Source organism: Prionailurus viverrinus, chromosome A3 (genome assembly GCF_022837055.1).
Source record: "Prionailurus viverrinus isolate Anna chromosome A3, UM_Priviv_1.0, whole genome shotgun sequence".
NCBI classification, from domain to species: Eukaryota; Metazoa; Chordata; class Mammalia; order Carnivora; family Felidae; genus Prionailurus; species Prionailurus viverrinus.
In genome coordinates, this window is record NC_062563.1 from 21,552,185 (window position 1) to 21,573,665 (window position 21,481).

Consider the following 21,481-nt stretch of genomic DNA (forward strand, 5'->3'; position numbering starts at 1 on the left):
TTTTAACCCTCTTTTGGTCCCCCAGGCCCTCCACCTGTCGGTCCAACCGCCTTCTCATTGTCCCTCCTCACCTCCACCCTGTGCTCCCTCCTTCCCAGCGTAGATCCCAGGCTCATGACAATCTCTCCCTTTCGCTCACAGGCCCCTAGCCTCTCCCTGCCACCTGCCAGCTTCCCTGGATACATCCCGGCCCTCCATTAAGTCCAGCTCCCTGCCTGTCCCCGACCCGCACCCTCATAGCTGGACAAAGCCCGGGATTCACACAACGGCGCTGACCGGTGGCCCGTCAGACTAGTGACCGCTGACCGGCCACGGGGCCCTGTGGTGCTGTGGATCCCCTCACCTCCCGAGTCCTAAGTGCATTCTCCCACCGGCCTCATCGATGACTTTGCACTCCACTTCTCTGACCTTCCCCACTGCCTCCCTCAGCTTTTCTCTCAGCCCAGAACCTTCCTCTATCTCTCAATGAGCAAGGAGAAGCAACCCAAAGGAGGCTACAAACTCCTGCTGCCCCACGTAGCTACCTTCTGGCCTCTGCACAGCCAGCGTTCTAGAACAGGATGCAGAAGTGAACAGGGTCCCAGGGGTTGAGACCTCACCCCCAGCTCTCAGTTGCTCTGCACATATCTTTGAAATCTTTTCCGTCTTTAAAATTTCTGTCCATTTTGTATGCTACTTAAGAATACATCCGTATGTGTTTCAGTATTAGAAAAAAATGCTCTAAATTGCTGGCCAGTTAGATCACGTACCATTTCCCCCCCCCCCCCCGAACTGGGAGTGAATAATGCTGCAGAAAAGTGAAACAGTTTTTTCTTAACGTTTATTTATTTTTGAGAGAGAGAGAGAGAGCTCAAGCCGGTGAGGAGCAGAGGGAGAGGGAGGGAGAGAATCTTAAGCAGACTCCATGCTCCGTGTAGAGGCTGATACAGGGCTCGATCCCACAACCGTGAGATCATGACCTGAGCCAAAATCAAGGGTCAGACGCCCAACTGACTGAGCCACCCAGGTGCCCTGCAACAGGTTTTTGGTGGCTTTCGGTACCCCGCCCCCCTCCAGCAAGGCCTCCCAGCGAGGCCAACTTTCCACCTGAGACTCCGAACCCAATGTGAACAGTGCAGCTTTGAGCCAGGTCTCCGAGGCGCGAGTGAAGGCCTCCCTGGCTCCAGCTGTCAGCCGAGGGAGGCATCTGGGGGCAGAAGGGCCTCCCAGCTGAAGGCACATCGGGGGACAGCTGCCCATGGCTCGAGTGGACCCAGCCAGCATCTGGGTGCTCAGTTAGCCCTGGTGGTGTGCAGGCCCTACCCCAGGCAGGGCTTCGTGGGGGACCAGACACATGAACAGATAGCCGTGTCCCCGTGGGTAATGTTCCGAGTTCTTGAGCTCTCTGCTACTCAAAGTGTGGTCTGGGGACCAACTATGTCGGCATTTCCTTGGAGCTATGGAGAGATGCAGACTCCCGGGCCCGGTGAGTCAGAATCTGCGTTCTAGCGGGATCCTCAGGCACATGGAAGTTTGAGAGGCACCCCTCAAAGTTTGGGGTGCAAAGTTCAAGGTCTGCACCCCTGTGTATGACAGCACTGGCGAAGGTAGTTAAGTCTGTGTCTGAGACTTCACGAGCCACAAAGGGTCTTACACACTTACACACTGTGGAGGGTTGTGCCCACGTGGAGTGGGGGGTGACCATTGCAGGAAAGTTCTGTGTGAGGCGACTCTGGGCGGGGGGGGGGGGGGGGCAGGGCTCTGAGCCCTGAGTGTGAGACAGGCCCCGTTTCCACGGGTCTGAGCCTCTTATTCCCATCGTCTTTCTCCCTCGCCCCGGTGCAACCGGGCCGTGCTGGTTCCCCGGACCCCGGACTCTCAACCCCCGTGGGGAGAGTGGGTCACACAGCCCCAATTCCCGGAACAGGAAATAGTCTGTGGACAAGCCGTGGGTAAAAGTCTGCAACAGTAAATAGTGAGCTGGCGGCCGTGGCTGCATACCAACCATGCAGGGGGGCAGAGACAAGGACAGGATGATGATCCTTATAACAACCGCTGTCACCGAGCCTTCGGCTCAGCGTCCTTCTCAGGAGCTGTCTCCTTTAGTCCTCGAAATCACCTAACAAGCTCGGCATTTTATTCTCCCCATTTAGCAGATGGGGAAACAGGCTCAGAGGCACATGGACCAGCCCAAGGACACACAGTGAGTCAGTGCAGAGCTGAGACTTGAACCCATCCACGTGGCTGCAGTCTGTTCTGCGACCTGTGCCTCCCAGGGTGCCCTGTGCAGGGTCCACAGAGGGGGAGGCTAATTCTGCATGCGGGGGGGGGGGGGCATTCAGGGACAGCTTTTCTGATGAAGTGGCATTCAAGCTGGGTCTTAAAGGCTGACTAAGAGGTCAGACTTCATGGGGGACGAGAGAAAGGGCATCCCAGGTGGAGAGACCCGGAGGCCCCAGAGCAGATGCCTGGAGTGAGGGCTCCACCAAAGTTCTCGCTGCTCACGTGTGTCCTCTCTCCTCCAGGTGGTCGGGACAGGGCCGGGAGGCGCCTGCTTCTGGTGTCAACCACCGAGGGGGCCTGGGAGGCACCGTGGTGCACGGCCTCGGAAGTCACCAAGCTGCTCTCCTACCTGTGCACTGTCCCCAGGTAAGGGGTCGGGCCAGCTGGTCGCTCTGTCCCCCGTCGATTTCTTGGCCCAGAGCCCAGGACCGGGGACTGAAGGGAGAGACCCCAGGAACTTCTGTTCGCAGAGCCAGTCCCAAGCCCGATGCTGGGGTGACAGGGGGGTGGGGTAAAGCAGGACAAACTTAGTCCCTGCCATCAGGGGGTTCCCAGGTTGATGGGGAGGTGGATGGTGTGCAAGGGACAGCATGGACAAGAAGCGCTCAGGGGGGTCTGTGTGGTGAAGAAAACGGGGGGATGTTGTAGATCAGTGGCTCGCAAACCCGAGCATGGCATGAGTCACCCTGAGCGCTGTTAAAAACACATCACCGGGTCACACCCCAAGTTTCTGTGAGCCGCTAGGTCTTGGGCCTGAGAATTTGCATTTCTAACAAACGTCCTGATTCTACTGATGCTGCTTGGCCAGGGACCCATTTGGAGAACCACGGTTGTAGAGTGGGAAGGGTGGGTGACGAATTTCAGTTGGGAAATCAAGCAAGGAGGGCATCTCCGAAGAGGTCATAACTGAGCTGGCAGGTGATAATCATAAATACTGTTGAGCAAATAAAGGGCGAATGGGTGTGAATGCGTGGATGAGTAAGAGAGTGAAAGAAAGAAGTTGTGAGTAACGGGCGATCCAGGCTGATGCTAATACCTCTCCTCTCCCACCGCTCAGACTTCACATTGGACCGGCTGGGGAAAGTCACCATCTTTCCTCGCGAGTCCCAGCCCCCGGCTAGGAGGGTCTCAGAAGTGGTGTCTGCTCAGGACCGTGGCGATAGACCCCAACCCAACCTAGAGGTTGTGCAGCTAGGGCTAGGGGGTGGAGGGACTCGTGGAACCCTTTGGAACCTTCTCCCCGTGCTCCATCTCATGGGAGCTATCACTGCCACCTGCTGGCCATTGAGATTTTTCTTCCTCTTCTCCAAAGTGGTGTGGCTTCTCTGGCCTGAGGGGGGAGATGGGACCCCCTCTTCCGTGCTGAGAAGTGGCCAGTGTGGTAAACAGAGCCCTGGAATCCCACCAACTTGCCGTGTGACCTTGGGGCGGTAACCTCCCCCTCTGAGACTCACCCGATCAAAAGGAAACACCAAGTGGACTCCAATGAGCAGTGTAAACTGTGGGGTGCTGGGCCCAGCTTCACGCTGGGACATGCCAGAGACTCTGACTCCTCACATCGGCCGCTGCCCTCCAGGGGCCTCCAGGCTGGTGGCAAGGCAGGGGTGGAAACAGACCGCTCTCCCAGCACGAACACAGCCAGAGGCAGGTGAGGTGTGGGACATGAACACAGGGGCTTCACCTCCAAGAGCCTCTTCTCACTGTCTGCTACGTTGCTGCTCCGTGCCTCAGTTTCCCTCCTAGGGGAATAGCAACGGAAGACATTTATATTCCTCTTACTCTACAGCAGTCACTGAGTGCCTTAGGCTCATGAATTCATCGGTCCTCACCGCAGCCCCACAGGGCCCAAACTACCATTCTCCTCATTTACAGATGGGAAAATTGGCTCTCGGCAAGGTGAAACAACTTACCGGGGTGACCAGGTACTATGGCAGTACCGAAACCCCACCTCCACACTGGCGATCTCTGGTTTTATCTATGAACTGGCTGGACATAAGGCTGGAAGGCCCTGGGGGTTATTTTCCCAACCTGCCTGATCATCAGGATGGCCAAGGGCACTTGGAACCACACAGACGCCCTGCCCCACCCTGTACGTGCTGGGCCAGACGTCTGGGGGCTCGGGGTAGGGGCGGAGGTGAGGAATCGATATTTTTAACAACTCCTGACCATTGAGCCAGTTTGGGAAATCCTAACGTAATCGCTGAAAAGTACAGACTGAACCAGTGACAGCGTTTCGGCTGCAAGTAACAAAGTCCAATTCCAAATGTCTTTACTCATAAGGAAATTTATTTCTCTTGGTCTCTGCTTTAGAGCTCTTAGTAAGAGCCTCTTCAAGGAGAGCCTGTGTTTCCCAGAAGTCCCCTGGCAAACGTCTCCTCACTCCTCATTGGACAGAAACATGTCACGTGACCCCTACGTAAAGCAACCATTGGCCAGAGGAATTGGCTCGCTGCTCTCGGCCTCAACCAATCAGAAACCAGCGCCTGGGGGACCTGTTCTATGGAGGGAATTGGATTCTTGAACGAAACCAGAATTCTGCCCATGGGAAGGGGGTGGGGTAAACCATGGGCGACTCACCCACAGCAACTGGGATGGTGGCTTATAGCTTATGATTGTTAGGGTGTGAGAGAGGGCTGTGTGAGGTATTGTGGGAACACCACAGAAGAAGCAATGGACTCTGCCTGGAGAAAGATCGTGGAGGGCTTCCTGGAGTGGGCTGGCCATGGGCAGGCGGTCTTGCGAGATGAAGAGCTCACCAGTACATCAAGGCTCTGGCAGCCAGCCCCCTCCCCTTCCACGAGGTCCTTCCCCCTAGAAAGTCCCATCCATCCAGCAAGACTGCCGATTCCGTTTACCACCCACAGGCCTGAAGATAAAACCAAGGGGCTGGCGGTTATGATTGATTCCAGGAAACAGCCTCCACACCCTGGTCTGGTCAGTGCCCTGCAGGCCACCCAGGTGAGTGGGAGGCGGACAGCCTCAGCCTAGCAAGGAGCTTGGGAGCTCCGGGGGACTTTTGACATGCACGGGCCCCAAGGGGCACAGACCTGGGACCGGAAACCCCAGGCAGGAACTCTTCTTGCAGATACAGAAATCCCAGCCCAGCCTTGAAGACAGAGTGAGCTCACTGGTCCATGTGACTTGATAATCCAGAAGTGAAATGCCTGGATTCAGGGGCTCAGATATTGTCACCAAGACCTGGTTCCTGTCTCCATTTCTGGCCGAGTTCTCCCGGGAGGGCGCAATTCTCAGCCAGGCTTCCGGCCCTGGTGGCAGTCTGGTTCTCACTTCCCATGGTTTTTCATTGAAGCCCACCCAGTAGGAAAGAGTGAGAGATTCGCTTCCCAGAGGTCCCAGGAGGTTTCTTTCTGTCTCCTTAGCTCAGGTGTTCATCCACCAACCGATCTCTGTGGCCACCCCGATGGGCTTAGACTTAGGTCCCATGAGCCTCACGAACGGAGGAGCAAGGAAGAGGTTTGTAAGTTGCTGGCTTAGGCAGCGGAGAAAGTGGAAGGTTGGCATACACTTACTTTATGGTCTGATCCCCTCCTCTTCCTTCCCCTCCTCACTTTATAGATGGGGAAACTGAGGCTCAGAGGGGACTGGTCATCTAGGAAGCTTGCAACTCGGCTTGGACCTGGTGCTCTATTGACTTCCAACCATTCATCTTCCAAACATACCACATAAACGTCCCAGCCGAGCCCCCCCCCCCCGACCCCGCCCCAGCTGTTTGCCTGAGTCTTAGCAGGGGGCTCAGTGAAGGTCTAGACAGAGCACCTCTGAAACGGTTCTCTCTGACAGGCCCTGGCCCCAGCCTCCATCCGTGCTGTGTTCTACCTGGGAGAGAAGGAGGCTGCCTTCCAGCTGGAAACATTGCCTGACGTCCAGGTGAGGGGGAGGCTGAGTTGAGCCGGGGTGCAGAATTCACCAGCTGGGACCCGCCTGGAGTGACCTAGTGGAGGTCAACACATACAAGGCTGGGCGTTACAATTGTCAGCCCTGCCTCCGTGGCAGGTGTGGCCAAATCAATCATCTAGTGCTCGCTCTCTGGCAATCCCAGAAGCTCCTGGTGGGCTCTACCACGTGACCGAGAGGTGCCTGTGGCATGAAACCGATTTTTAAAGTTTCAGCTCCTCGGCCCCTCCCTCCTTTTCAGATGGGGAAACTGAGGCCCCAGGCCACCGAGTAAGCTAGAGGCAGAGACGCCTTTTCCATATTGCGGCCTTGATCTTCCCGCCTTTCTCTCCCTGGTTTCTCTCTCACCATCGCCAGCTCAGAGGCTGAGATGATTTGGGACTTTACAGCAAAGAGCCCTACAGTTTTCTTTAATTAGCGTCGTGTACCGCATTCATGAGCGTGGGCCCCCTGCCCTCTGCCCTGCTTCGGGAAAGGATTTTCAAGGCCTCCTTCCTCCTCCTCATTGGTGCAGAGTCGCATTGGGAGCTAGAGATGTGCTTTTTTTTAAAAAAAAAATTTTAATGTTGATTTATTTTTGAGACAGAGCATGAACGGGGGAGGGGCAGAGAGAGAGGGAGACACAGAATCTGAAACAGGCTCCAGGCTCCGGGCTGTCAGCACAGAGCCCGATGCAGGGCTCGAATTCACGGACTCTGAGATCATGACCTGAGGCAAAGTTGGATGCTTAACCGACTGAGCCACCCAGGCGCCCCTAGAGATGTGCTTTTTAAGGGTTTATGTGCCAGTGAATCCCTTGGGGACCTTGTCAAAGCGCAGGTTCTAATGAAGTAGCCCTGGATGGAGCCTGGGATTCTGCATCTCTAACATGCTCTTAGGTGATGTTGATGCTGCTGGTCCGTGGACCACACTTTGAGTACCGAGGATAACAGATGGGCCCAAACAAACAGAACCCGCCCAATCCCAAGCTTAGGTATCTGGAGCTGTTCCTAGCATAAACCTCCAACTTCACCGTCCGGGAGAAGCAGCCACCTCGTCCCTCCTCCATGTCTTAGAGGATACGGTCAGGATTTGGTGACCTTTCTCAGCCCCAAGAAGGAGACAGCACCTTGGTGGGTCACTGGAGAACAGAACAAGGATTACAACAAAGAAGTTACGTGACCAGGGTCAGCTTTCATCCATTTGTGTGATTTCCTGGAGATCTGTGTTGGGAAAGAGCCCAGCTTAGAGGGAGTCAGTGCGGTGATTGATTAATGATGTCTGCCTTGGGCACGTGCTGGGGAAGGGGCAGTCGGAGTGCTGTTTACTTACCATTCCTTAGCCAGGGGCTCATTCTGAATTTTGATTTGTCAGACTTTCCAGAGAAGATCCTTGCCCGGAAAAGCAACTCTTAACGCCAGGGCCAGCCTTACCTGTGGCAGATGGAGTGGTGTTGGGGCAGGGATCTGGCAGGCCCTTCTCAAACAGGTGTGCCCACGCTGAGCCCCCTGGTCATCTTGACTGTCTTCTTTCACCTGCAGGTAGAGGTGGTGACCTCACTGAGAGCTCTCAGCCACCACGTGGACCCCGGGCAGCTGCCCACAGCCCTGGAAGGCCCCTTCCCCTATTGCCACAGCGAGTGGGTGCAATTCTTCCAGGTGCCTACCCTCAAAGCCTTTACCGCCCACCCTAACTCCTTCCCTTCCTCCCTTCACTCTCCTGCCCCCTGGATCTAGTGACCCCGTCAGGCCCAGAGACAGTCATCCAACATACATTTATGATGAGGGTGTAGAGTCCAGTAACGAGGAGCTCAAGCTCTGCACCCAGACTGCCTGGGTTCCAGTCCCAGGACTTGGGGAAGTCACATAGCTTCTCTGAGCCCTCTTCCTCCACTACAAAATGGGGGGTAATGGCAGTACCTCTCGAGGGGGCCGTTGTGAGGTTTAATTGAGTTCATGTGGGCGAAGAGCTTAGAAGAGTGTCGGGCGCACGCTAAGAGCTGTGTCTACGCTAAGTGCCAATGAAATTGACGGACATTCGTTCTGTGGACCCACGCAGCTCGGAGAGGTCAGGGTCTGGTGAGGGAGGCAGACTCGTTCCCTCCTGAAAGAGGGAGGGAATAAGGAAACTCCTTCTCCCTATGATCTCAGGCTCTTCTCCGCACAACCCTGGAGGGGGCATTTCATGCCCACTTTAGTACATGAGGACACACAGGACAGGGGTGGCTGGCACAAGAACACACGAAAGATTCCTGGCTTAGCTCGCACAGAAAGCAGTGCCCATAAGTGCTGCCCTGGACTTTCCCTAGACCAGGGCTGCTCACCTTCGGCACCAGTCACGTTTGGGACTGGCTGCTTCTTTGTTGTTGGGGGGTGATCTTGTGCACTGCAGCGTGCTTAGCACCGTCCCTGGCCACTACCCACTCTGACAGGAGCACCTCACAAATGATGACAAGCAAAAACATCTCCAGACATTGCCTGTTGTCCCCTGGGGATCGAAATCCGCCCCCCCTCCCCCACCCCAGTGAGAGCCACGCGTCTCCACTAACAATCTAATGTGGTGCTTTATTTGTTTTTGGCCCCGGTGCTCTCCCGCTTATCATGTGTCTGTTTTTCAACAGGCAGTATGTGAAAGCTTCACATGGTACTAAAGGGTATATATTGAGTGGTCTCCTTTCCTACTCATCCCACAGGCGCCCCCCAGCGCCCCTCTGGTGAATCCAGTGGCCTTTGAACCGTATTTTCACTTTAAAACCTTCCCTCGAAATGACATCTAACCTGTAGACCCAGAATGTGAAACTGATAATGATGTTGGCTGATAGGATACACTGAGCACCTCACACAAATGCACACGTTCCATCCTCACGCCAGCCTCTAAGGTGGGAACGACTGCGATCCTATTTTGCAGAGGAGGATGCCGAGGCACAAAGAGGTTAGGCGATTGGCCCAAGGTCTCACAGCTAGTCGGCGGGGAGGCTGGGCCGAAGTGGGACCCGGCAGAAGACGCCCCCTAACTCTGCCCTCCCCCATCTGCTCCTTCCCCTTCCCCAAAGTATCCCCTTGGGGGGCTTCTTTCTCCTCCTCCTTTCATTCCCAGCACCAGTGGTTCTCAAAGTATGGTCCCTGGACCAGCAGCATCGGCATCACTTGGGAACTTGTTAGGTGCACATTCTCAGGCCCCACCCAAAAGGAATGAAACCGGGGACTCGGGAGTAGGGCTCAGCAGTCCGGATTTTCTCCAGACCTCCAGGTGATTCTGGTGCAGCTGAAGTTTGAGAACCACTGCCTAATGCCCGCCCTGTGTCCTCCTGGAGTGGGCAGGTGGCCTCACTGGCCCGGGCTGACACTCGCACTCTGGCTTTCCATCGTGCAGAAGCTGGACCCCTTCCTTGCTGGCCTGCACCAGGTCTCCTCCTTGCTAAAGGCTTCCATCAAGCAGTTTGAGAAGAGTGACCTCCCTGGAGGGGTGCAGGTGAGCCAGGAGCATGGGGTGGGGAAGCCTCACTATACCCCAGATTCCGTGGACCAAGGGCTCAGTGAGGGGGGCAGCCGGGGTGGGCGTCATCATCCCGTTTTTGGTTTTTTTTTTTTTTTATCCGCTCACTTGACTAATATTTACTGGACACTCGCTATATGTCATATCCTGGAGACCCAGCCTGGGGCACACTGTCCTGTCCCTGCCCTCATAGGGTTTAGGGTGCAGAGGTAGGAGTAGTCATTAAGAAAATAAGCAAAGAAACAAGTGTGTAGTTCCAAATGCTATGAAAATAAGATTGAGAACAAGGGGAAGGAGGGAGGGCCTCCCTAAAGAGATGGCATTTCGGTTGAAGATGAGAAGGAGCTGGCCATGGGAACAGAGGGGGACTGCTCCACCTGGAGAACAAATACGTACCAAGGTGCTGAGGTGGGGTGGTTCTGGTATGTTCGAGAACAGCACGGAGGCCAATGTAGAGCAGAGCGGTGGGAGCGGGGCAAGAGAAGAGAAGAACCAGAAGAGGTTGTATCAAGGACTTGGGTTGGGATTCGACTCTAAGCCAGCAGGAAAGGCCCCGGAGAATTTTAAGCAGCAGGGCGAACACATAGCCGCTTTGAGATCCTGCCAGCTGCCATGTGGGGAACAGACTGCAGGGGGAGCCAGAGAGCAGCCGGGAGACCAGTGAAGAGGCAGGGGTGAGTGTCCTAACAAGAGATGTAGATGGGTTGGTGGGGGTTGCTCCCGTGAGGTTGCCATGGTGACAAGAGGAGGCGTGGCTCGAGGAGATGTTTTAGCGATAGGAAGGATAGACTTGGTGCAGGACCTTGAATGCCGAACTGGGGGAGTCAGGCATGATCCGGGTGTGGGGAGCCCTGGAAGGCTGTAGAAGGAGAGTGGGGATGGGGCCTCAGGCCACCTCCCTACACTGGCAGGAAGCCTCCAGGTGTCTGAGCAAGTCCAAGGAGCTGATGGAGACCGTGCTGAGGGACCCGGGGCTGCTGGGCCTCCAGCGGGAAGGGGGAGCCACTCTGGCCAGGCTACGGCAGGAAGCCAGTAGGCTGGACTTCAACCCTGACGTCAGGTATGAACAGCCAGGTTTTTCCTCCCCAAGCTTTGTCCACTGGCCTGGGAGCTGGCAGCGCATAGGGTGGGCCCTAAGGATGCCTAGCATGGGGGCATTTGCAGGGTCCGTATCCTGGGCTGAGCCTTTGGTAAGGTCCCTTCTCTGCTGCCCCTCCTTCAGCCCCGGCCATCTTCAGCCCAAAGTGGGCATCAGAGGACAGCCCCTGCTCGTTTCCAGTCACCCCCAAGCACTTTCTCTGACTTTCTAAGACACTGGGCTGAATAGCGCTTAGTACGAGCATAGCCTTGTGCTAAGGGCTTTGCAAATATTAACATGTCTAATTCCCACTAGGTGGAGTCTCGTAGTATCCGCATTTTACAGTGGAGGGGTCTGAGGCTCGGAGAGAGGTTAAGTGACTTTCCCAGGGTCACACAGCTGAGATGTGTGGGGGTCAGGACTTAACCCAGGCAGCCTGGCCCAGAATCTCGAACACACCGCCCTGAGCTGCGCCCACGGACAGATTCGCACTGATGTGGGTCCTGGTGCTTCTCACACAGCCTGGCACTGTCTTTCCGGGCGTGACCCCGCCTCACTGTCCCTGTCGGCCCTAGGCCTCCCCAGACTGTTGGCCACCAGCAGCTCCACCAGGGGGCGGTGTGGTCCCACATGAGCCGCTGCGCTTGTTCTGCAGAGGGGTCCCTGCAGCTCCCGCCTGCCCACCCCTTCCTCCCGGTGTCCGCCGGGCTGGCTGGCATTTTCCACGCCCCGACCCTGGGCCTTCACCCCTTCCTGGAGAGGCAGTGATCTGCGGGAAGCTGCAGTCAGATGGGGGAGGCCCAGAGCAAAGATGGCAGGCTTTCCTTCCGTGTCCTTTTTTCCTTTTTCCATCTGAAATAAGACCCTGTAGGGCAGAGGAGGGTGGGGTGGGATTCCGGAGAGTCCTCCCCTCACCGGAGTGTCACCGTGCCTGACTCCCGTCTGCTCCCTTTCATTTATGTCTTGCCGGCTTTGACTATTTTTTTTAAATTATGTGCAAAAAAAGCTGTAGACTGGATTCCAATTCAGAATGCGATGCGTGAGAGTCAGTTCCTCTCTCTGGGCCTCGGTTTTCTCATCTGTAAAATGGAGGCTGTGGTGGAAAGGCGGGTCACAGCCACTCACCATCATTACAATAGGAATAATAAGCACTAACAGTGGGTGTTGGATACTGTTAAGAGTTTTGAATGTGTGAGGGCTGGTGCTCAGCCCTTGCTGCCCCCCTGAAACCATCTAAGAAGCTTTAGAAAGTGCGAATGTCCAGGCTGCACTCAGAGCCTGACTCAGTTGGCTTAGGGTGGGTGTTGAGATTTGAACCCAGATCTGTCCAACTCGGAGTCCCAGGGCATCTCCCAGGGAAGGGGAGGGTCTTTGTGTTTCCCACTGTGGCCTCTGGCCTTCTCCGTCCCAGGAAAGGCCGAGTCTGAGGCCCAGAGAGGTATAGGGACCTGCCCAAGGTCACCCAGCAAGTCGGCAGCTGGAATACCCAGGCTGGAGCCACGGAACCGGTGAGGGTCGGGGGGGGGGGGCAGGCGTACTGGTGGGGAGGGCATCTTGGGCCCTCTTGCACCCTCTTCCACCTCCCAGGAGCCATCTGGCCGAAGCTGTCGCCTGGTACGGCCTCGTGGACGAACAGCTGCATGTCCTGGTCACTGCCTCTAACCACCTCCTGGGGGCGCTGGAGCTCCGCGTCCGCCTCGGCCGCCTGGAGGCTGCCATCCACCAGGTGAAAGGGGAGGCTGGCCTCCGGGTGGGGGAAGGCCCTGCTCCAGGCCCTGCCCCAGCCAGGCACTCTGCTCTGGTGTAAGGACACGAGGCTGGCCGTTCTTCAAGAGCCAGGCGGGCGGCCTGTGACGCAGCGTATGACAGGGCACTACGGAAGTGCCGCGCGGGTGAAGACGTAACCCCGAAAGCTGTTCTCATCCTGCCAAGCCCCGGGCCAGAGCCTTTGCGTATACAATGATTTTCCAACCTTACCGCCTACCAGGGATGGGGGAAGATGCTAGGACTGCTCCCACTCATCGATGAGGAAACTGAGGCCGGAAGACATTACGTCACCTGCCTGTGGTCACACACCTGGGAATCTGATCTTGGAGCCCACCCCCGGCATCACCTCACCCGACTGCCGGCGTCTAGAACCAGTGCAGCCCTTCGTGCTGGGGGCTGGGGGGCACACGGACGGCCTGGGTTCTAGTCCTGGCTCCAGCACTGACCCGGACCCCAGACAAGTTATTTAACTATTCATTGCCTCAGTCTCCTCATCTGTCAAATGGGGGGATAACAGGAGTGCCTGCCACGAATGGGCTTTTCGAGGGTAAAGGCAGTGAGTACATACTCTTTAAGGCATCCCAGGGTAAGAAGGGGACTTCTGCTCCCGGGTTCGAGGGCCGTTTTATGCCCTCTGTCCCTCATCGAATCCTCACGCCTACCCCACCTTGCCACTGAATAAACTAAGGCCCAGAAAGGGGACGCGACTTGCCCAGTTCGCACAGTGAGTTAGTTCACAGCGGGCCCACGCACCTTGCTCTACAGAAGGCAGCATTTCCTGTTTGCATAGCCCCGGGGATGAGGAGCTCATCACTCTCAAGGCTGCCTCTTTTCTGAGTAGCAGCGCTGAGTGGTTAGAGTAAGCTCAAATTTGCCCCCGTGAGACTTCATTCAGACAAGCGCGCACGGACGGCCTACTTCGTGCATGGCACTGGCCGGGCCAGATGCCCCCTGGGGTCCCACTCGGAGAGGCCTGTCCCCTTCAGCTACTTGAAGAACGTGACAATGCACCCACCCTCCCCAACTGTCCCTTCTGCCCAGAACCGGGAGGGTCTCGGTCCAGGCCAACGGGCGCAGGCCCCGCCACCGAATCAGTGAGGACACGATCCCCACTTCCAAGGGAGCGGGGAGCTGGCCGAGGGACGTCTCCCCAGGCACCCCTCATGTCCGCACCTCCCTCCCCTGCCCCAGGTCAGCAACTGGATGGAGCAGGAGGGGAGCCGGTGCCTGCAAATGCTGACCCCCAAAGACAGAAGCTTGGAGACTGTGGAGAAAGCCCACGCGGAGTTTGAGGACTTCTTTCTCCGGGCCGCGGTGCGTTCCTAAAGACGGAGGAGCAGGATCGGAGCAAATGGAGAGGGCCGTGGGGGTGGGGGGGGGGCACTGCTAGGGCAAAGGTGTGCAGGTGGGAAAGTACAAGGAAACGTCCGGAGACAGTGAGGAGACCAGCATGGATCGGAAAGGGTTCTGCTTAGATGCTGTCTCCTCCAGGAAGCCTTCCTGGATCACCACATCCAAAAGAAGACCTATCTCAGAATCCCTGGAAGATTTTATAAAATGCAGACTCCAGGGTCCCGCCAGAGACCTATTAAGTCAGCCTCACAGGTCAGGGGCAAGGAATTTGCACCCTTGACGTACGGGAGCCTAGGACACGGGTGATTCAGCCCCTCTCAGCCCTCAGGGAGCTCCCAGGCCAGTGGGGGCTAGGGGTGCCAGAAAAACAGGGCAACAAACAGAAAGGGAGAAATGTGGGGACACAGGGCAGGCGTCCCTAACCCAGACCCTGGGTCAGGGAAGTTTCCCCGAAGGAGGTGACAGCGAGCAGAGTCCCAGCTAGGCATGGACTGCTGAGGCGGAGGCCCGGTGCCCATTTTGTAGATGACACAACAGAGGTCTGGGAAGCCCGACCACCCAGCAGTGGGGCGGCAGAGGTTCCTGGCCTCTGAGGGAGGCCTCAGCTAAGATGGCACCCGAACGGACACCTCTCCTCTCCCGCTCAGGCCCAGTACCGCCGGGGCCTGGAGCTGTCCAAGCAGGCAGCTCAGCTGGGAGCTGCGGCCGGAGGAGCAGAGCTCCCGGAACTGGTGGCCTTCACCTCCACCCAGCGGGCCTTCCAGGCCAAGCTGACCCACTTCTACATGGCGGCCGAGCGGCAGCGCACGGACCTGGAGACGCTGCTCCGTCTACACCACTTCTGCAAGAAGGTGAGCCTGTGGCCGCCCGCACAGACCCTCGTCCAGCTGGGAGGGGAGGGGGGAGGGGGCAGGGAGCAGCCCACACACAGCACGAGGCTCTCTGGAGGATTCATTCTATTGTCACCTGCATTTTCCAGAAGAGAAGCAAGGTTGGAGAGGATAGGTGACCCCTTAAGTCAGTCCCAGCCGATCTCGGACCCCAGCTTGTCCCATTACACCAGGCAGCCTCCCAGCAGCCTAGAAGTCAGCTCTCAAAGGACACTCAGATATCATCTGCCTCTTAAACGTTGGGATTAGGGGAAGGGGACCTGGTATTTCCGAGAATCCAGTCAAAGCCATAGACTTCCTCTCTACGCATAGCTCTCTGCAGACAACTTCAGGCGGTCAGACCAGCCTAAGAAACTTCCGCTGCAGAGTTGGGGAAACAGGATCAGAGAAGGACTGACACTTAGCCAGTGTCACACGGGAAGCCCATGGCACCATCGTAGTGCTCTTTTCCATGCCTCGCCTTGCCTTACACAGTGGGTGGGAGCTGGGGAAGGAGGGGACAGTTGGCGGAGGGTGGGCCCGGAGTCTTTTCTGAGCACCCCCAGAACAGAGGCCTTAGTCCTGGCCAGGAGCCCAGAGGTTGGCCAGCCGTGGGGAGGAAAAGACAGGGCTCCTCCGGGGGCGGGGATCGGGGGCAGTGCTGGGGTCGGAGGCGAGACGAACTCCGCTGCTTTGCCTCGGTCGTCTCTGGGCAATCCAGTGTGGCAAGGCAGAGTGGTCCCATTTTATAGATGAGGATGCTGAGGCCCTAAGAAGAGAAGGGCCTTGCCCAAGGCCACACAGCTGCAGAAAAGAAGAGCTGGAATTTGAACACAGATGCGTTCCTGCTCTGTGTTCTTCTCCAAAGGTGGGGGGGGGGGCGGTGGATGGTAACAGGTTCCCATGTTCAATCAGGTGTGATGATGATAGGATTATGATGAGAGTAGCCCGCATTCGTGACTGTGGACTCCCTGTTGGACACTCTTCTAAGGGCTTCACAAACCTTACCTGATTTGATCTCACCATATCTTTCTCTTTTTTTCAATTCTTTTTTTTTTTTAAGTAGGCTCTATGCCCACCGTGGAAGAACTCAAACTCACAACCCTGAGATCAGGAGTCACATGCCCTACTGACTGAACCAGCCAGGCTCCCCTAATCTCACCGTATCTTTATGGGGGAGGGGCGCGAACATTGTTTCCATTTTGCAGATGAGGAAACTGAGGAATGTGCCTTGCACAAGGTTCCCCAGAGGGCCGATGGTCAAGCAGGATTTGACTTAAGAGACCCCACCCCCCGATCCATTTGACCAAATCTCTCACTTTTCTCCTGGGGGCACTGAGGCCTAGGGGGACCGACAGCAGCCTGGGAGAGCTGTACCCTGGATGGGACAAGAACCCACAGCTCTGGTCCAGGCCCAGCACCCCCCAGACTCGCCCCTGAGGACAGAGCGGGGGAAGAGCCTGACTCCAGCCTCCCAGCCGTCAGGCTGGCTCAGCACACAAAGGATGGAGAAGTCAGGATGCTGCAGAGGGGAAGCGAGAGGGACTCTGCTCAAGTCCCCCTGGGGTGCTGGGAGGACAGGTCATTTTCTCTGCCTCTGAGGCGCAGCGGGCAAGGGATAGGGACGGTGGCAGCCAGGGGATCCCGCTCCCAGCTGACAGAAGAGAGCCAGGCAGTGGCAGAACCTGAGGCTTAGAGCCAGGGGCGGCTCCTGCCCGCCCAGGCTGTGTGACCGCAGCCACGGTCTTCACTGCCCTGGGCCTCAGCTCCTCGTCAATAATAACGATCAAAATAGTAATAATAACCAAGGCTTCTGTAGCTCTTACTATGTGGCAGGCCCTGTCTGTCATTTTCACATATCATTTTATTGCCACACCCATGCTCTGAGGCAGGTGCTGTTATTATGCCCAATTTACACACAAGGAAGCACAGAGAGGTCAAATAACGCATCCAGGGTCACACAGCTTGGGAAATGGCCGAGCTGAGATTAAAACGCAGATCATCTGGCTCTTGCTGGGTAGGGAGAGAATTAAGCTCAATGTAAGTAACCCCCCCAGGCTTTACTCAAATTTGGGATGATTATTATAAACGCCAATATTATTATCATTAGCAGCAGTCCCGTGCGTCAAGGGCAGCTGGCCCCTTCTCTCCTCGCGTGCTGACTCCGGCTGATCTCAGCCCCATAAAACACACTTGCTGCACCTCTGGGTCTTCTCACTTGCCCTTCCCTCAGTTGGGAACGCTTTTCCTTAAGACCGGCTGGCTTCTTAACTTTCTTCAGCGCTCAGCTCACATGTCCCCTCCCCGCCGAGGCCCCTCCTGGCCCCCTGGCCCCGATTCCCTCTCCCCCCCCCCCCCCGTTTTTCTCACTTCACGGTGCTCCCCGTGATCTGGAATTTTCCTGTCGCCTCCTCACCTGCTTGTCTGTTGTCAGTGACCAAGTGGATGAAGGAGGGAGCAGGAAGGTTGGGGGCATGTGGGAAGATAGAGCCCCACCCAGGCCTGGGAATCCTACAGGAGGTGGCACCCTGACCTTGAATCCCCCTGCGCGTGGCCCTCTAGCTGTTTGACCCGGTTCCTCTCCGGCCCCGCATCTTCATCCGCACAACGAAGGGTTCGGCAGGCTGCCCCCGTCCCTGTCCAGCTCAGGCTGGAAGATCAAGTGCCAGACAGACAGACAGACAGGACAGCCCTGTGCTGGGCCCAGCCCCGGGCAGAGAGCGCGCGTGCGGTGGCTTTGGCACTAAATAATAATAACACAATCGCGCCGCTAACAGAGATTTATGGAGCCCTTTCCCAGCCATGAGCTCCGTGTGCTTCCGCGAATATGAAGCCATTTATCTAAAGACAAGTTCCCTTAATCCGCGCAAAGATGGTTTCCTTGGAGAAAACGGTTCTCCAATCCCCACAGCTAACAGCTCGCTGTCGGTTCTAAATTAATGGAGAGAAAGATTATGTTTTTCACGAGCTGCTGGGAAACGTGTTGGCTCCTTTGCAGCCTGCAGACATTTTGTGGGTGAAAGAGGGACACGCAGAATCCCACAGTGGGGCAGAGGCCGGGCTGAGGGAGGAGGGCCCCCCCCACCCACCCCCACCCACCCCCACCCACCCCCACCCCTGGCCGGGTTGGCTGATGGTCTCTCCAGCGACTGCTCGGGGACGCAGCCCTGCCTGGGCCGGTGTCGCCCGGGCAGGGAGGTGCTTGCAAGATACTCTGTCAAAGACTGGATACATCTGAGTTCAGATCCCACACTGAACTGCAGTGTGACCCCGGGGCAAGTGATTTCCTGTCTCTGAGCCTCGGATTCGTCCTCCGTAAAACTGGCTGCGGGGTGCGGTTCAGTGGGATCGCGCGTGAGATGCACGGAGCCTGGCCAGCCGAAGGTGCTCGATAAACATCAGGGCGACGCCTCCCTCTGCGCCAGTCGTGAGGGGTGAATGCAGTCGTTAGGACAGCCCGAGGAGCCGAATGGCCCGCTCTGGATCGCCCCCCCGAGAGGAGTGAGGCTTGGCTGGCCCCCAGGTCATGCCTGAGGATCCCCAGGGGGCCGGGGGCTGTTTGCTGGTCGCAGGTGTGTTGACCTCAGGGGCGAGAGCGAAACCGTGGCCTTGGCTGGCGGCAGAGACTCTCATGACCCCACAGAGGAGGCCGGGGCATCGACTGGGCAACGTCTTAAGAATTCAACCCGGCAGTCGTGTTTTCTGCTCGGAGATGCAAATCCCGTCCTCGTGGAGCCCCACGGCCCCGCTCCCAGCCCGAACCCCGCATCCCTCTCTTCTCGCCCCCAGATAACCTGGTTTCACGTGGACTGTCAGGACCTGATGAGGCAGCTCAGGCTGGGCAAGACCCAAAGGGCCAGCCCCGGAGACCAGCGCCTCGTCCACCGCTACCTGCGGCGACTGGCATCCGAGTTCCCTGCCGAGAAGCTCACCGCCATGGGGCTGCAGGTGGCCTCTCTGAGCCAGGAGGGCCCCGGCCAGGCCCTGTGGGAGGAGGCCCGGGTGAGACACGAGGAGATCCAGACCCTCCTGAAGAGGGCACTGGCCCACTGTCCGTGCCCAGCGGGGCCCGCCGCCCACTCGGCACACCCAGAACTAAGAAAGGCAGCGGCCGAGGGTCGGGGTCTGAATGCAGCGGTCGCTTCTAGGGGAAGGGGAAGGCGGGGCCTGCCCCTCCGGGACTCCCTGGGCCTGGATCGACCGCCAAATTCCTATTGGCCTCGGGCCCCCCGAGAGGGGCAGAATGGAAGTTTCCAGGCCGGCCTTCTGGCCCAGGAAGCTGGCCAGGCTGTAGAGGCTGATGAAGGCAAAGGTCCCCGTGAGCCCTTTGATCCTGCCTCGGAGCGTCTCCTTGCCCCTCTCGTCTCCTGGCAGTGACTCCCCAGGCAGAGTCACACCCCCCACCCCGCTGGAGGCAGCTTCTCCTCAGAGGGGACAGACTCACAGACGTCTCTGGAGGACTCACCCAGACAAGTCCCCTGCATCTGTCTAGCTAGGACCCCCACCACTCACACCAGGCTCCAGGGGGTGGCTGGGGAGGGGCCCAGCGACAAGAGGCAGTTCGGGAGCCCTGGCTGAACCCCTCTGGACGTGGCTCCTGACCCTTGCTGTATGTGTCGCCAGGAGAGGGCAGGAGCCTGAACCCGCTCTGAGCTCCAGGAAACTCCAGGAAGACCCGACTCACATAGAAATAGGGAGTATGGAGGGCAGGGCAGGACAGAGTAGAGCCCGGGACCCCGGGACCGACTGCACAACCCCCGGTCCCGTCGTGGAAAGAGTAATTGGTACAGACCCTTCCAGAAGTCTCAGAGGCAACCACCTGGAGTTCAGGGGTGCGCAAGCTTCCCCGTGGGGCTCGCGGGGCACCCTTGTCGTGAGCGGGGGGACTCGGGAGTGGCTTCTTATCTGAGACACGGATTCCAGTGCCCGTTTATCCGGCGGTGAATTCAGGATCCTCTGGTGGAGGAGTAGAGGGGAGTCTGGGAAGGGAATAAAGGGTGTGTTGTCCGGCAAATCCCTGCACAGCCGGCTGTTTATTCTCTGGGCCGTTGGCCTCCGCGAAGAGAATCATCTCCTAGAAGCCAGTTAGCACACCCCAAAGGAGTAAGAATGCACTCTCCGCTCTGCTCCTCCCACCGGCGAGGGCCCTCTGTCTCACCTTCCAGGAACCCCACTTGTCCTGGCCCTCCAGAGAGAACCCGCTTCCCCTCCCCACATGTCTTCTCAGACTCTATGGGGTCCACTCCCCCGACCCCAGGACGCTCTTTAGGCACAGCGTCATGGGGTTCTGCTGGTGTTGGGACTGGGTGAGAGTGGGGAACCACATCCCCGTCCAGCAGGGGGTCAAGGTGGGGAGGCCTTCACACCTCTGATCTCAGAGTATCCAGAAGACAGCCGGCCTTTCACATGGCCCAGAGTAACCCCTGCCAGCACCTCCCCGGAATGTCCTGATGCTGAGAAACTGTGAACCCCTGTCTCCACCTCCGGTGCGTTACCAAGGTGGCCCCCCTGGCAGCCCGGCCCTGGAATTTTCCTGGCTCCGGACAGAGGGTGGGGCCCTTAGCTCATCTGTGGAAGGAGAGGGAGGCGGCACTGGTGTGGAGGACAAGGCGAGTTTTTCCGGAGACAGCTCAGCAGGGAAAGCAACACAAACCTCAGTGCCCAAGTTGGCTTTCAGGAGTCTTCTAGGACTTAAGATTTTGGCAAGTGTGGTCTGTGGCCTGCCTGCCTTAGGACCACGAGCAGAGCTGATCAAAGGCAGCCTCCTAGGGGGTCCCGCCCAGATAATTAAAATCAGGCCCTTGGGGCCAGGGCATGGCTGGAATCTGCATTTATAATCGACCGCTCAGGTGTTTCCCATGTGACACAGCGAGGTGGGGTGCTGCTGGGCACCACTTGGGGCTGGGGTCTGAGCTGGCCCCCCCACCCCAGGCTAGCTCTGTTTCTTGCATTCCACTCTCCTGCCTTGCAGTCCAGACGGGCCTGAGGATACAGGAGGCATTTGATAAGCCCGCCTCCCTCCATCCATGCCTGTCGCCTCAGACAGGGGGGCGAAGGCTCTTAAAATGCTGTTGCTATAGCAACAGCATCCGACCAGTGGGGTCCACAGGCAGGGAGCCAGGGCACCTGGGGTGCAAGGATGCAAAGTAACTTCTGAGAGAATACAGACACTGCGAGGGTTGAGGGGGGCTGAGGAAGGGGACGGATGGTCCTGGAATTCTTGGAAGGGAGGGCTCCCCAAAGCCATCTTGCACATCCCTCTGCTCTCTAAAGAGAGCCAAATCCCATCACAGTAGCCCATGGAGAGGGGAGGCCGAAACGAAATATGATAACGAATAAAATAATACATAATGTAATAGCTGACGTTTACTCTGCATTTTCTTCCTGCCTAGCTCGGTGCTAAACACCTGAAAAGCTGTACAGGGCTCACTGAATCTTTCACGACAGTCACGTGAGGCCAATACCAATTTCACTCCGTTTTACTGAGGAGGAAACAGACTCCGAGAAGCGCCACGCAGAGAGTGGCAGAGCCAGGACCTGATGACACGCTGATGCTTTGGACTCACCTCGGGACAAGCCCGGGCCGATCGCTGCTTCCGCGGGGGTCGCAGCTTTGTCCCCTCGGAAGTCCTGTGGAGCTTGGCCGCTGCTGTGTGCCCAGCTGTGTGCCTAGGCTGGCCCAGGCTTGGTCCTTTGGGCCCTTCACACCTGGTCTCCGGTAGTGCGCGAGCCAGTGTGGCAGTGTGGTCAGTCACGTGGCTCT

The 21,481-nt window shown here is 57.4% G+C and overlaps 1 protein-coding gene across 2 annotated transcripts in view; it reads left to right on the forward strand.

The window, feature by feature from the left end:
* KIAA1755 (KIAA1755 ortholog) overlaps positions 1 to 21,219 on the forward strand; it is a 41,321-nt gene extending 20,102 nt beyond the window's left edge. The window contains exons 5-15 of one of the 2 annotated variants that reach the window (XM_047853954.1): positions 2,505 to 2,628; positions 5,127 to 5,220; positions 6,064 to 6,150; positions 7,698 to 7,814; positions 9,529 to 9,627; positions 10,563 to 10,711; positions 12,317 to 12,455; positions 13,688 to 13,810; positions 14,497 to 14,700; positions 18,508 to 18,720; positions 21,111 to 21,219. In XM_047853954.1, the coding sequence (XP_047709910.1) occupies positions 2,505 to 2,628; positions 5,127 to 5,220; positions 6,064 to 6,150; positions 7,698 to 7,814; positions 9,529 to 9,627; positions 10,563 to 10,711; positions 12,317 to 12,455; positions 13,688 to 13,810; positions 14,497 to 14,700; positions 18,508 to 18,720; positions 21,111 to 21,173 (1,412 nt within the window). In that variant the 3' untranslated portion in view covers positions 21,174 to 21,219. Of the gene's footprint in view, positions 1 to 2,504; positions 2,629 to 5,126; positions 5,221 to 6,063; positions 6,151 to 7,697; positions 7,815 to 9,528; positions 9,628 to 10,562; positions 10,712 to 12,316; positions 12,456 to 13,687; positions 13,811 to 14,496; positions 14,701 to 18,507; positions 21,044 to 21,110 lie in introns of those variants that run through there. The other variant, XM_047853953.1, reaches the window with a different exon arrangement.
* Positions 21,220 to 21,481: the final 262 nt, after the last annotated feature.